The sequence below is a fragment of the Crocuta crocuta genome, unplaced genomic scaffold (genome assembly GCF_008692635.1).
Source record: "Crocuta crocuta isolate KB4526 unplaced genomic scaffold, BGI_CrCroc_1.0 scaffold10, whole genome shotgun sequence".
NCBI classification, from domain to species: Eukaryota; Metazoa; Chordata; class Mammalia; order Carnivora; family Hyaenidae; genus Crocuta; species Crocuta crocuta.
The window spans coordinates 7,586,567-7,600,638 of NW_027527551.1; the positions used below are offsets into that span (position 1 = coordinate 7,586,567).

Below are 14,072 nucleotides of genomic sequence, written 5' to 3' on the forward strand. Positions count from 1 at the left end.
AAACCTCATGTCCAAGGCCCAGAGGTGTCCTAGAGTAGTTCAAGGTTAGCAGGCGGCAGGAAGAGGGCAGAGCTTGTCTACTTGGACTAGTGTGATCAGAGCAGCTCTAGAATCTGGAGGCGTGCTGCATGAGTGAGGGTCTTCGGGAACTGGAGTATGTGCGGAGGACAGGACCTAGCCCAGAGACTGCAAGCTGCCTCATTTGCAGAGTGGATGTCTTGATATCTCAGAGCATAGATTAAGAGCTTTAAAGGATGGGAGCACCTGGGTGGATCAGTTGGTTAAGCATCTGACTTTGGCTCAGGTCATGATCTCACGATTCATGGGTTTGAGCCCCACATCACGCTCTGTGCTGACAGCTAGGGGCCTGGATCCTGCTTTGGATTCTGTGTCTCCCTCTCTCTCTGCCCCTCCCCTGCTCACACTCTGTCTTACACGAAAACAGAAACAAAACAAAACAAAAAAAACTTTAAAGGATGTTGACACTCCGTGAATGAACAAGAGCAGTGAATGCGAAGCTCCTGAATTGCCTTCCCTGGTGCTTCCTAAAGATAAACTACACTTAGAGAAAATGGTAGAGATGGAAACAGTATTCTACTTTTTACTTCCTAAAAGGAAAGGTTGCAATTGACCACGCCACATTTGTTCATTACCTTGTATGTTGCCATTGTTTCTCTATTTCATAAGCCTGCCACGTGGCTCTGGCATCGGCTAGGAATGTCTCAGAAACCGTGACCAAGTTTTTGTGTACTTCTCAATAATATCTCAAAGAGCCAAAATGGAAGAGAGTACAATTCAAGGCCAGGAAAACTTATTGAAAGAATTGTTTCTCTTAGATTTGCTTTGTTATCTTCGTAGTTTCTTGTGCATTCACTTGTTTCTTACTCCTCTACTGTTCAATGAAAGACTGAGGACTGATTTATGGCTGTGATTTGCACATGTAGACCTCTTTGTAAAGAAGTATTTGAGCACCAGAAAAAGTACTTTACAATTAGAATATAACACATAATTCTTTTCTCTTTCTAGGTGGATCTGGAGCCAGAAGGGAAAGTATTTGTGGTAATAACCTTAACAGGGAGCTTCACTGAAGGTAAGGATAAATTTTGGATATTTCTGGTACAAGTTAGTTCATACTCAGAAAGAATTTCTAACATGGAAATTATAAAAAGAGCATTTTGTAAAAGACGCTGTAAATTTTTTTTATGTTGGGTGGGCTGGTGTTTTGTTTCTAAGGATCTATTAGTTTGAGTTGCCAGATTCAGTATATTTGCTAAATCTGGCAATCTTGTGATTAACATACTCACTGAGTTTTATTTTCTTCATCATTATCTTAGCTGAATTGGTTCTTGCCTCTTTTCATTCATACCTATTAAATTGTACTTTAGATTTTTGGCTTGGGGCCAACATTTTAGTTTGCCCCTGAATGTGTTATGTGTTAAAAATTTAAGGATCATGTTCCCTTTGTTATAATCTTTATCTCATTCTCTCCTTTAAAGGATCTTATTCCTCTTCCACCTCCCACTCCCTAATTTAAAAAAAATGTAAAATTTATATACAGTGAAATGCACAAATCATAAGTGAAGAATTTGAGTTTTGGCAAATGCACACAACCACGTAACCAACACCCCAATCCAAAATAAAGAACATTTTCACCACTCTGAAAGTTCCCTTGTGCCCTTTCCCAGTAAGTCTCCCGATGCAATAAACAGGATGTTTTGTTTTGTTTTTCTCACCATAGTTTTTTCTATTCTTGAAGCTTATATAAATGGAACTACATACTCTGTTCCCTTTTGTGTCTGATTTCTTGCGCACAGCATAATTTCTTTGAGACCCATTCAGGTCATCACATGCATCAGCATCCTATTCCTTTCTACTGCCAAATATTCCGTTATATGAACGTAGTACAATTTGTTTACCCATTCTCTTCTTGATGGACATTCAGAGTCTTCCCTGTTTTTGGTTATTATAAAAAATGCTGTTATGCCCATTCTTGTACATAAATTTTTGTTGATGTACACTTTAATTTCTCTTGAGTAGGTCTGTAGTGATGGAATTGCTGGGTAATAAAGGAAATACATGTTTGACTTTATAAGAAACTCTTAAATGTTTGGGGCACCTGGGTGGCTCAGTTGGTTAAGCATCTGACTTCGGCTCAGTTCATGATCTCACAGTACATGAGTTTGAGCCCTGTGTCGGATTCTGTGTCTGCTTCAGATTCTGTGTCTCCCACTCTCTCTCTGACTCCCGACCCCCACTCCTGCTCACTCATGTATTCTTTCTTTCTCTCTCAAAAATAAATATTAAAAAAAATTTAAGAAACTCTCAAATGTTTATCTAAAGTGGTTGTATTTTTATATTCTCATGAGCAATGTTCTGAGCATTCCGATTATCCCATATCCTCACCAACACTTGGTATGGTCATTCTCGTTAATTTTAGACATTCTGGTGGGTATAAAGTGATACCTTGTTTTAATTTGCATTTCCTCCATGTTGAATACTTTTTCATGGATTGACTGGTCATTTTCTTCCCAAGTGCGAGTTCAAGTCTTTTGTTTTCTGAAATTTTTTTTTTTTATTATTGATTTATAGGATTTGTTTATATTTTCTAGATAAGTACCCTTTGTGAGAAATATGTATTGTGAATACTTTCTCCAAGGATGTGGCTTGTCTTTTCACTTTCTTAGAAGTGTCTTGGAGCAGAGGTTTTAAATTTCTCTGAAGTCCAGGGACGCCTGGGTGGCTCTGTTGGTTATGCATCCAAATCTTGATTTTGGCTCAAGATCTCACAGTTATGAGATCGAGCCCTGCGTCAGGCTCCGGGCTAGTGTGGAACCTGAATAAGATATTCTTTCTCCTTCTGCCCCTCCCCTATGTGTACTCTTTCTCTCAAAATAAATAAATAAATCAATGTTTAAAAAATTTCTCTGAAGTCCAATTTATCAATCTCTTCTTTCATAGTTTTATATATTTTTTATCCTCCTCAAAAAAATCTGTCATGGTGTCACAAAGATATTCTCCTGTTTTAGAAGTTTATAGGCTTAGCTTTTATGTTTAGATCTGTGTTATGTTATATTTAGGTCTTTGTTCCTTCTTTAAATTTTGTTTGTTTTATTTAATTTTGAGACAGAGACAGAGCACAAGTTGGGGAGGGGCAGAGAGAGAGGGAGACACAGAATCTGAAACAGGCTCCAGGCTCTGAGCTGTCAGCACAGAACCCAGTACGGGGCTCGAACCCACGAACTATGAGATTATGATCTGAGCCGAAGTTGGACGCTTAACCAACTTGCCACTGGCTGAGCCACCCAGGTGCCCCTGTTCTTCTTAATATTTGTGTGTGGAGAGGTCGACATTTCTTTTCCCCGTTCTACAATCCAGTTGTTATACTACTGACCATTTGTTGAAGACTTAAATTTTTCCATTGAATCACCTTGGAACTTTTGTCACCAATCAATTAATTGACCCCACTGTGGATCTATTTAAGGGTTATCTGTTTCGTTTCATTGATCTATTTTTCTATCTTTATGCCAATACCACACCATCTTCATTGCTATTGCTTTATAGTAAGTCTTAAGGCTAAATAGTGTGAGTCTTCCAAATGTGTTCTTTTTGATCGTTTGAGGGTTATTTTAGTTCTCAGTATTTTAAATTTTGATGTCAGTGTTAGAGTCAGCTTATCAATTTCTACACACAAGCCTGTTGGATTTTGAATTAAAGTTGTATTGAATCTATAGGTCAGTTTGAGGAGAACTCCCATCTGAACAATTGTGAACATCTGCAAATACATAAACATGGCATATTTCTCCATTTACTGATGGTTTTAATGTTTCTTATCTACATTAATATTACCAATTCTACATAATTTTCAATATAGAGATCTTGCACATATTTTTTAAATGTATTCCTATGTATTTTAAACTCTTGCTGCTACTATAAATGGTATTCAAAAGTTTTTATTTTGAAATTGTTAGCAGTATATAGAAATGAATTGGTTTTTTTTGTTTGTTTGTTTCTTGACTTTGCATCCTATGGCCTTAAAAAAATTCAGTTATTCTAGTAGGTTTTTTTTGGTAGATATCTTAGGATTTTCTCTGTAAATAATCATGTTGTCTATGAATAAAGGCAGTTTTCTTTTTCTTTTCTAATATTTATGGCTTTTATTTCCTTTTCATGTCTTATCGTGCCTGGAGGCCTCTCAGACCTCCTTGTCTCATAACTAATTTTAGAAAGAAGGAATTTAGTCTTTCCTGACTAAGTATAATGTTAGGTATATGCAGTTTGTATATACTTTTCATCACAACTGAGGAAGTTATTTCAAGTCCTAGTTTTCTGTTAAGTTTGGTTTTTCTTCTTTTTCTTTTAAATCAAGAATAACTGTTAAATTTTGGCAAGGGCTTTTTCTTAAGGTTTTTCTCCTCTGTTCTTTATTTTTCAGCAAGCAGCTAAATTACTGGTTATCACCTTAAAATTGTGAAGGCTTTTGAGAGTGGGATTTTTTTTTTTAACCTTCCCCCCTTAGTTCTGGGACAAATTCCCTAGTCCTGGAACATAGTTTTCACTCATAAGGCATAACCAAGTTGGAGTTTCAGTAGAAAGCCCAAGGTCCCTTTAACTTTGTGGGACTAGAGTCTCAAACTCACTCTCCTACAGTGAGAAACAGAAATCTCATCTCCTTTCTTTCAGCCTTCTAGTTCTTGCTTTTTGTGTACCTCTTCGAATCTCCCATTCAGACGCACAGATTGGAGGAGATTATATATTTGGGGATTCTTGTCCCTGCGGCCTTCTCATTTCCAGGTTTTCTCTCAGTTTCCAGTCATCTGGTAGTTCTGAATCTTGTCATTTCACTCCTCAAGTCAATGAAACTGTAGGTTTCTGTTCAGTTCTGTTGATTAGACACTTTGCAGCGGGCAGAATAATCTTGGGATTTGGCCCATAAATAATGGAGCTTGACCAGTGCAACTTTCTTCTTTCACGTGTCAGATTCCCTCCAATTTCTGTCTTTTGGGGGACCTGCTCTCCAGTGTTTTCAACTAGTTGTTTTAAGATATATTTTCTGGAGGCTTTAATTATTTTTGATGGGAGGGTTAGCGTATTAAAAGCCACTCCACCATTACTAAAATCCTTGTGAAGATTTTTAAGCATGTGGCTTAGTAGTTCATCCATTTGGTGTTGGCATTTTGCAATTGGTAACGCCTTTGAAGTTTGGTTTTCTCTCCTCTCAGCTGACTGTTATTTGTGTGGGCGAACTGTTTTAATGTTAATGTTTAGTTTTTCTGTTGTCTCAATTGTTGCATCTTATCGTTTTGCTCCAGTATTGAAATTAGCAGAAATGTGGGACACTTGGACATGAAAAAGCTGTCCAGATTACAGTTTGATCCGCTCACAGACCTTTTAGAGGGTCTGTGAGAAAAATGAGTCCACTGATAGCTCAGTCAAAAAAAAATAGGAATGTGGTATTACAGAAAACTGTTGCTAGAACATTCTCACAGCACATGGAACATGGCCAAAACCGTGGCATGAGAGAAGAGACAGAGGGGGAAGTAAGTGAGATTCTCAGTGTGTTGAACTACCTTTCTGCACTCAGTTACATGGGAGGAAGGCCATACACATTAGACCACATCTGGTTGTGCTGTAGTCATTGTGTGACTGACTTTTTTGAGCATTATGTCACCTCTGTAGGACTAAATTATATTAAGTTTCTATCTTCTTTAACTGTACACTGGCAACACTAGAACACTGACACTGGAATACTTGTGGATGTTCTTATTATATTAATTTATTAGTTTTAATGATAAGAAGAAAGGAATGCCAAATATTTGTAAGGCTAAGTTCTTACCAGGTCATTGAAAGGGTAGTCCTTTTAGAGGTGACCCTGGGTAAAATTGTGAGGCTGGCCTAGTTCCTCATTGGTAAATCCTACCTCCCCTATAAGTTAGTTCGTTTTGCTCTCTGCCTTTCACTGTGTCTTGCTCCAGTAAGAGGCCTAGTGATCTCCTCTCTCTAGGAACAGTTGCCAATAAGGAAGATAGTGAATTCATGGATGAATTCACACTGAAGTGATAGTGATCCAATATCTTGTTACACACCTCTTAGGTGTGGCTGCATATTTTAAAAGATGCCTAAATTGATGTTTTATCCATGTGAAATAGACTTTTAAGGTTGACATTTTAGGAGCTATGGCTTCTATGTGTGGGATATATTTTAGAACCTCAGATCTATTCTCTCTAAACTGTGGAGCATTGTCTTGTCAGTTTGACTCCTAAGCTGGGGCTCAGCTTGAGTTTGCACATTGCTGCTGCTTTAGAGCATAGCTCTCTTGTCAAATGCAGAGGATGTGATAGCTACCTCTCTGTGTTAAATGAGGGAATGGAGCCCCACCGTGCACCTTCTACAGTTGTGGCAGCAGCCTGGGCCTGGCAGCGTGAGAATGTCCCTGGCTTGGCTTCACTCCTGTCAGCCACTCTAGATTATCCCGGGCCATCACGTTGGCTGATAGGACATTTGGAGCTCTCGTTCTTATCCTTTTCTTTTTTCCCTAATTTTTTAAATGTTTGTTTATTTTAGAGAAAGAGAAAGAGAGAGAGAGAAACAGAGACAGAGCAAAAGTGGGGAAGGGCAGAGAGAAAGAAGGGGAGATACAGAATCTGAAACAGGGTCCAGGCTCTGAGCTGTTAAGACAGAGCCCAACGTGGGGCCCGAACTCATGAGCTGTGAGATCACGACCTAAACCGAAGTATGCTCAACTGACTGAGCCACCCAGGTACCCCTGGAGCTCTAGTTCTTATCTTGGATGCTGAAGAGATTTATATTTTAAAAAAAAAATTGTGAAGTCAGGCCTGCCCAGCATCTTGGGCTGTGAAAGGAGTATTGGCCTGGGATCCCTGAGGGATGGTCAAATCTCGAGAAATATTGGTTGAGCCTCAGGGTGCCTCTAAGGCTGTGGTTTTGAAGGTCAGATATTAAAATGTGTAGTGCTTTGCAAACTGTAGAGTGCCATATGAAAGTATATTAGTGGGGTTCCCATCTCCACATTCCTATTATGGCAATAAGACCCCTGCCTAGGACCCCATGAATATGCAGCAGGTTTGTTTTATTTTGACAATGGATTTAATACTTTTATACTAGAAGCCTCAAGAATTGAGTGAACAATGACTGATGTGCTGCTGACTTCTCTCCATGCCTATTTTCCTTTCATGGCCTCCTTTAGGAGTTCTGCTAACAGCTCAGATTCTATAATTCCAAAGCTCTCCTTCAAAAAGAAATTGCTTACATGGGGCAATGATCTACAATATACAGGACTGATATTAGGAGCTGCTGACTACTACTCATTTCTTCCTCTCTCATTGTCTTATCTGTCATTAATTATACTGAAATAGCAGCTAAGGCGAAAAGCTTTTATTAAATGTAAGACATGACTGAGAAAGGACATGGGAAACACCTGCTGGGTGCAGACCTGTGATTCGCCACAGATGCTGGGAAGATAAAGATGAACAAGACTTAGCCACTCTCCCAAGGGAGCTGGGGGGGCGGTGGGTAGAAGCGCCCTGTGTGTGCAGGACAGGCGCCCAGGTCCCACCATGGGAATGGGTCCAAGGCACGGTTGTGGCATGTAGGAATGTGTAATCAGATCACCTGGAAGGTTTTAGAGAAAGCTTTGCAGGGGAGGTGATGTTTAAAGTAAGTTCAAATGATAAATAGAAATATGCGAGGGGGGGGGGCGGTAAGAATAGTTCGAGAGGGGAAGACAGTTTGTACAGAGGCACAGAGGTGAGAGATCAGCGGCCTGTTCCAGAAACTGAAAGTAGTGCAGAGGTGTCGGAGTTTGGGGAGTGTGGGGGAGATGTGGCCAGACACGTGGGAGGGCCTTTGGTGAACATTTGCCTGGAACAGTCACAGTTTTGTCTGCTGAACCAGTGTTAACTCTGAACAGGATCACCTTTCACTCTGAAATGGGTCCCGGGTTAGAAGATAAATTACATGGTCACATCACTTCTAGGTTAGTAGAGGTGATGGGGGTGCCAATGAAGAGTTCTAAGCAGAGAGAAATAAGATCTCCTTTGGTAGCAGTGGATTCAAGGGGCTGGGGGCTAGGGAGTGTTAGAGCCTAAGAGGAGACAAGGGTGTGGAAAGCTATTAAGAGACTATTAAAGTTGTCCAAGAGCTTAGTAGAGCCTGGTTTAAGTTGGAATCCGTGGAGATGGAGAGAAGGGGACAGGTGTGAGAAATTTCTACATAGTATAACCAACAGGAATTGGCAACTCACTGGGTGTCAAGGATGAATAGGGATGAGTCTCAAATGATATTGTGGAGTCATTCACCAAGATAGAAATAGAGGAATGGAAGGTGACGAATTCAGCTTTGAATAGGTGGAGTTTGAAATGCTTGTGGGAAACCCAAGTGGAGATGTCTAGGAGGAATTGGAAATAAGAACCTGAAGTCTGGCAAGAGATCTGGTCCCAAGATAGAGCTGTAGGTATCAGTGAGAGAAGGACCCATGGGGTCCACCCAGTGAGCAGACAGAGAAAACCAAGGCTGACCAACAGCAGAACTCTGAACACCAGCATGTAATGACTCTGGCTCGTAGATTATACTCTGTCCAACTCAATCAAGGTATGTGGAAAGTTTACCTACTGAACACCCATTTTGTTTATATATTCATCACTCATCCAGTAATATTTGAGTGCTTACCATATTCCAGGACTGTTTCACCAGATGGTATAATGTCTTTCAAACTGGCATCAAAATGTTTGATAATGAAGTTTGAATAAAGAACAGAACATAAAAGCCTTTGAAAAGTAATGTTTGAATTGGTGTTAACTGTAGTAGCTTAGAAGTTTGGTACCATATACTATGTGCAGGTTTATTCTTAAGGCTGGGGTAAAAAGAACAGATGAGTCTGCTCAAAAAACCTACAGAGCTTGTCACTGAATTAAGATAGAGCATGAAAAACTCTTTGCGTAAGTCTCTCAGAGCCGAAGGCATAATGTTATCAACTAGATCAGAAACCCATCACATTGTTCATTTTAACAAAGGCGTTGTTACTCTTGATCAGATGCAGAATTCCCCTAAGCAGTGCTGTTGAAGTAGACACAGATGAAGTGATTTGTTATTTTGAAAAAGTTGTCTTGTGTCACTATTTCATTCTGGCGAAACCTTTCTGGAACTAACAACGGGATCTGCAACCTAATCAAGACGAAATTGATTATGATTATGAAACAGACCTAGATGTGAATGCAACCGCTAGATGCTGACAGAATGGCAAAATCTGGCGCTGTTTATGATTGTCACTATATTGGACTAATTTTTACCTAGAAGAGTGGAGTAACCAAAAACAAAACTAAACAAAACAACAACCAAAAAATCCCAGCCAAGATTGGAATAAAGATATCTGATGAAAATGCATCACAGTGAATTGATAACTGCTATACTTGGAAAAGAAGTAACAGAAATTAAGTTGAAGTAGTGATATTTCCATGTGAGAACAAATCAAAAAGATGTTGCTGCATTATTATCCTGTTAAGAATTATGGTGTGAGATTTTTAAGATTCAGTTTGCATAAGTGAAGTCTGCCTGACTCATGGTACCTCAAATTTAAATGGTTTCTGGGGAGAAAGAAAAGTACAATCTTACCGTCTGTGAGGTAGCTGTGCTTAAAAAAAAAAAAAAAAGCCTGAATCTGGTCAGGCTTCCAGATTTACCCACTAGGTTAAAGGGAATACAAGGGACGGGAACATTTTAAATGACACCATGGGATATTATCAGCAAAATCTAGACTGGAAAATTTTCCAGGATGAGAAACTTGGTTTTTTTTCCACCAAAAATTAGAAGAAAGAAAAGAGAGGGAGAGAAAACCAAAATAACAGAAGAGAGACATATGAACCAGTTTCAATATATAGACCATATTTTATCCCAATTCAAACACAAATTGTAAAACAAACAATAACCCCCAGGAAACCACTGAGGAAATGGGAACAGAGATTGGAAACACAATGATATTATGGAATTATTAATATTATTCAGGTATGATTATGGTATTGCAGTTCTTTAAAACAGAAAGGGGGGCATCTGTTAGAGATACACTTTGAAATACTTACTAGTGAAATTATTTGATATTCGACTGGAGCATTTAGTACATTTACATTCAGAGAGATTATCGAAAGATACAAATTTAGTGCCATTGTGTTACCTGTAAAGCTGGTGTTTCTGGTGGTGGGCTCTGTTCCTTTCTAGTCTATCTTTGTGATTTACTTTAGAATAATCAAGAAGTGGAAGGAAGGAATGGGGTACAGATAAAATCAGATTAGCCATGAATTGATTGATGAAGCCGGGTGTTGACTACATGTGGGTTTACTATACTCTTTTGTCTATTCATGTGTGTGTTTGAAATTGTATTTAGTAAGAAAAAAATTAAGATAAAACTTCACATTAAAAAAATCTATTTCCTAGACAAAAACCAGAATCTGGATTGAGTCTGTATCATCAATATGATCCTTTAACTTCAAAAACTTATTACCTATCCTCATTTATAAATTAAAGCTGGTGTTGGCTCCTTTTTTTTGGGGTGTGTCTGTATATATTTTATCATTAATTCCCAATTTTTACATATTATGAAGAGGCAAGTTAAAAATTATAATGACTAAGGTACTTCAACACATTTTTTTAAGTTCTAAATAAATACTAAGCCGTGAGTCAAAAACTGCAGGTAGGAAGAGATGAGTAAGATAATTCCCTTCCTTCCATCGTAGAGTTCTCACTTAAAATGAACGACAAGTAAATCATCTCCTACTAACAATTACATAACATTTTGTACTTGCGAAGTTTAATTTTAAGATAGTTTCCTAAAAGAAAAAAATAAATCGGGAGAATTAACAGGAGAAGTGTCTTTATGAAGATCGTAAGACAGAAGTTCTGTGTGGACAAGCTTTTTCTCCAACAATCCTCCAGAAATCCCCAGCATGTGTGAAGGTATTCTGTACAAGGGGTTTTTTTGGGCAGGGGTTGTGTGGGTAACGTCTTAAAAAACAAAAATACAACCCAGCAAAACACTTGTCACTTGTGGATTTGAAGCTTGTCTAGACAACTTTGCTCAAATTTTGACCTGCTCCCCTTCTTTCAGACTCTTTCTATGTTACTTGATACACATTTCTCCTGGGGAGAATATGGAAGGTGCACTTGAAATTTAGGATCTGTTTATTCTTTCTGCCAAAGCAGTGCATTACTGTGTAGAGTAAGATCTGATCTTTTTTTTTTTTTTTTTGACCATTGCCTCAGTTTTTAGCTCAAATTTCCTGTGTCAAACCATTGGTTTAAGAATAATTAAGCTCTGTGCTCCATCATTGTGGCTGCATGCATGAAGGCAGATGAAATGTGTTACTGTTTGAAAGCTGCAACCCAGTTTCTCACCGTATCTAACACTCACAGTGATGTCAGTTTTAAAGGAAAAAAGGTTATCTCTGATGGAGGTTGATTCTTGGTATTCCTTTCTCATGTTTCACTCCAGGTGACAGCATGTTGATTTAATTTCTTTTTAATTTAGCTTTTATAGAAATGTTTTATTCTTTTGCTATATTCAACCTGAGAAGTGAGTGGGCACTTCTGTTTTGGTCCAAGCAGTTCTGTGGCTACCGCTGGAAATGAATGCCAGGTTGAGGAAAGGGCAAGAGAGAAAGAGGCTTTGAAGGAGTGAAAAAAGAAAGAAAACTGGAAATGGAAGATATTTTTATGAGAGTGAGGCTAGTTGTCCGGTGTCATAGTTTGCCTGGTTCTCTCTCCATCTCAGCCAGTTCATTTACAGAATGCCTCCTAAGGACCAGGTACTGGGCCATGCCTTCATTTAACAAATAGCAGCAACAGTTCTTGTTTTCCTTCTGGATTTCATGCAATCCCATGTATTGTGTCATTTGCTCCCCTGCACTAAATTTTGGAGGCTGATGTGATGCTCAGTATGCAAACGGTGAATCCAGCTCAGAGACACTGATTGCTCTGATCTCTTAGGTAGTAAGTGCCAGACCCAGGCACAGCTCAGACTGGGGTGCTGAGGTCCAGTATCCTAGGGTGCCCAGTTAACCGGGAGGCATTTCGTGTTTTCTCTTTATTCTACCTTGGAAGGAAACTGTCTTCTAGGTGGTGTAATTTCACCCTTCTTAGAGTTTTTTTTATCTTTTGAGATGATCCGTTTTTGCAAGGCTTCCCATGGGTTCCTTGCTTTTACACCTAAAGATTGATGTTCCCCTGGAAAAGGTGCCCTTTTCTCAGATGTCAGGCCTGTGTCAGAGAACTCTGGAAAGAATGAGCTTGAGATTTGTTCAAGTTTTACTGTGATTATCAGTAGGTTCTCTTAATGCAGATCTTAAACTAGAACTTGGAAGGAATTAAAATCAAATAAGTTCAGCCTAGGGTTTGATAGGTGTATTTGTGTAGTTATACCCCAATCATCATTGGCTTCATCCTGACTACTTCTCTGACTTTCATTAACTGTTGATGGAAATACTACTAAGTGGTGGTTTTGTTCAGAATTTTTCAGTTGATTCTCAAAGTATGGTCCTGCAGACCTCTGAGGGTTCGGAAGACATATTCAGGTTTGTAGTTCAAAACTACTCATTTATAATACAAAGATGTTGTTTGCCTTTTTAGGTTGAACTGTCATTTGCTCGATGGTACAAAAGAAATGATGGGTAAAACTGCTGACACTTTGGGGTGAATCAAGGCATCCAACTGTACAGTTAACATTAGTGTAGCCAATGTCTTCTGCACTGCCAGACAATCACAGTGAAAAAAGTTTCACTTAATATCACTAATGAAGCAGTAAACATTATCAGTGTTATTAAGCTCAACTTCTGACTATGTATCTTTATAATCTGTGTGCTAAAATGGGAATTATGCATAAAGCATTTCTGCCAAATTCTGAAATACTATCACGTCTCAAGGAAAAACACTTGTATGATTGAGTTATTGGCTGAGCTAGTCGCTTTTTTTCGTGGAACACCATTTTTACTGGAAAGAATGACAAACTGTAGTAATGGAGCTTTGGGAATTTCTCAGGTATATTCTTTAAAATGAATAAAGTGAGCCTCTTGTGAGTGAATTGTTTCCAGGAAACAACTGTGATTGGATGCCAATGATAGAATTGGGTCCTCCAAGACATAATTAGAATTTTGGAAAATTTATATCTACGATTATGAGCTTGTCAGCTTGCAAATACTTAAAAAAAACTTTTCTCATGAGTTTGTTTTTGATATTAATTGACAATTGTATTTTTAAATATTGTATAGTAAAATGTGTCAACATTTAGAAGATCTTTATGGTTCAGTGAATTCATATATTCAAAATGACCAGTACAAGATGTTATGAAACCATGTATGGATTCACACACACTAACTGTGAGATCATGACCTGAGCCGAAGTCAGATGCTTAACCAACTGAGCCACCCAGGTGCCCCTTGAGTCTTTAATTTTTAAGACTATAAAAGGGTCCTGAGATCAAATTATTTTCAGAATTTATAGTTTAATTTTTCCACTTATCTCTTTCCAGAAGCCCAGCACTTTTAATTTAGTGATCACAGAAAGAAGGAACTGACAAATATTTGTGTATGTTGTATCAGGGATTGATGTTAGGTGACAATCGGGTGATCCAGGTAACAGAATAATTCAGCAATTATTTGACACTGTCATCGTGTTGTTCTAATTATTTTTACTGTGCTATGTACTTTTTCAGCCAGTTTTTATTACAAACCCTTTCTCATAAAAATTGGAAGGCCCAGAAGTGACACCCAAACAACCGGAAGCCAATGGTGGTTTCTAACTTTGGAAATGGCCATTCTGGGTAGCTTTATGCTGCACCTTTGCTTGCTTCCAGTAGGCCAAGGCAGTCACAGTACTTCTGAGCAAGTGGTCAGAGGTGTAAGCGCTAAAAGCTGAACCTCTAAAAGAGCTCAGAGATCTATGGACAGAAGTATCAGCGTATTCACTTCATGGGGCACTTGCTTATTAACTAGCATGCTCCTTTGGAAATACGGAGTCTGACTAGTCTCTTTCTTAATTTTCTCAAACTTCATTTTTTTTTTTTTTTTTTTTTT

The 14,072-nt window shown here is 38.6% G+C and overlaps 1 protein-coding gene across 1 annotated transcript in view; it reads left to right on the forward strand.

Moving 5' to 3' along the window:
• Positions 1-14,072, forward strand: part of PRKCH (protein kinase C eta) — a 231,493-nt gene that overhangs the window by 66,772 nt on the left and 150,649 nt on the right. Inside the window, exon 2 of the mRNA XM_077769001.1 lies at positions 1,027-1,090. Coding sequence (XP_077625127.1) covers positions 1,027-1,090 — 64 coding nt within the window. The remainder of the gene's footprint in view (positions 1-1,026; positions 1,091-14,072) is intronic.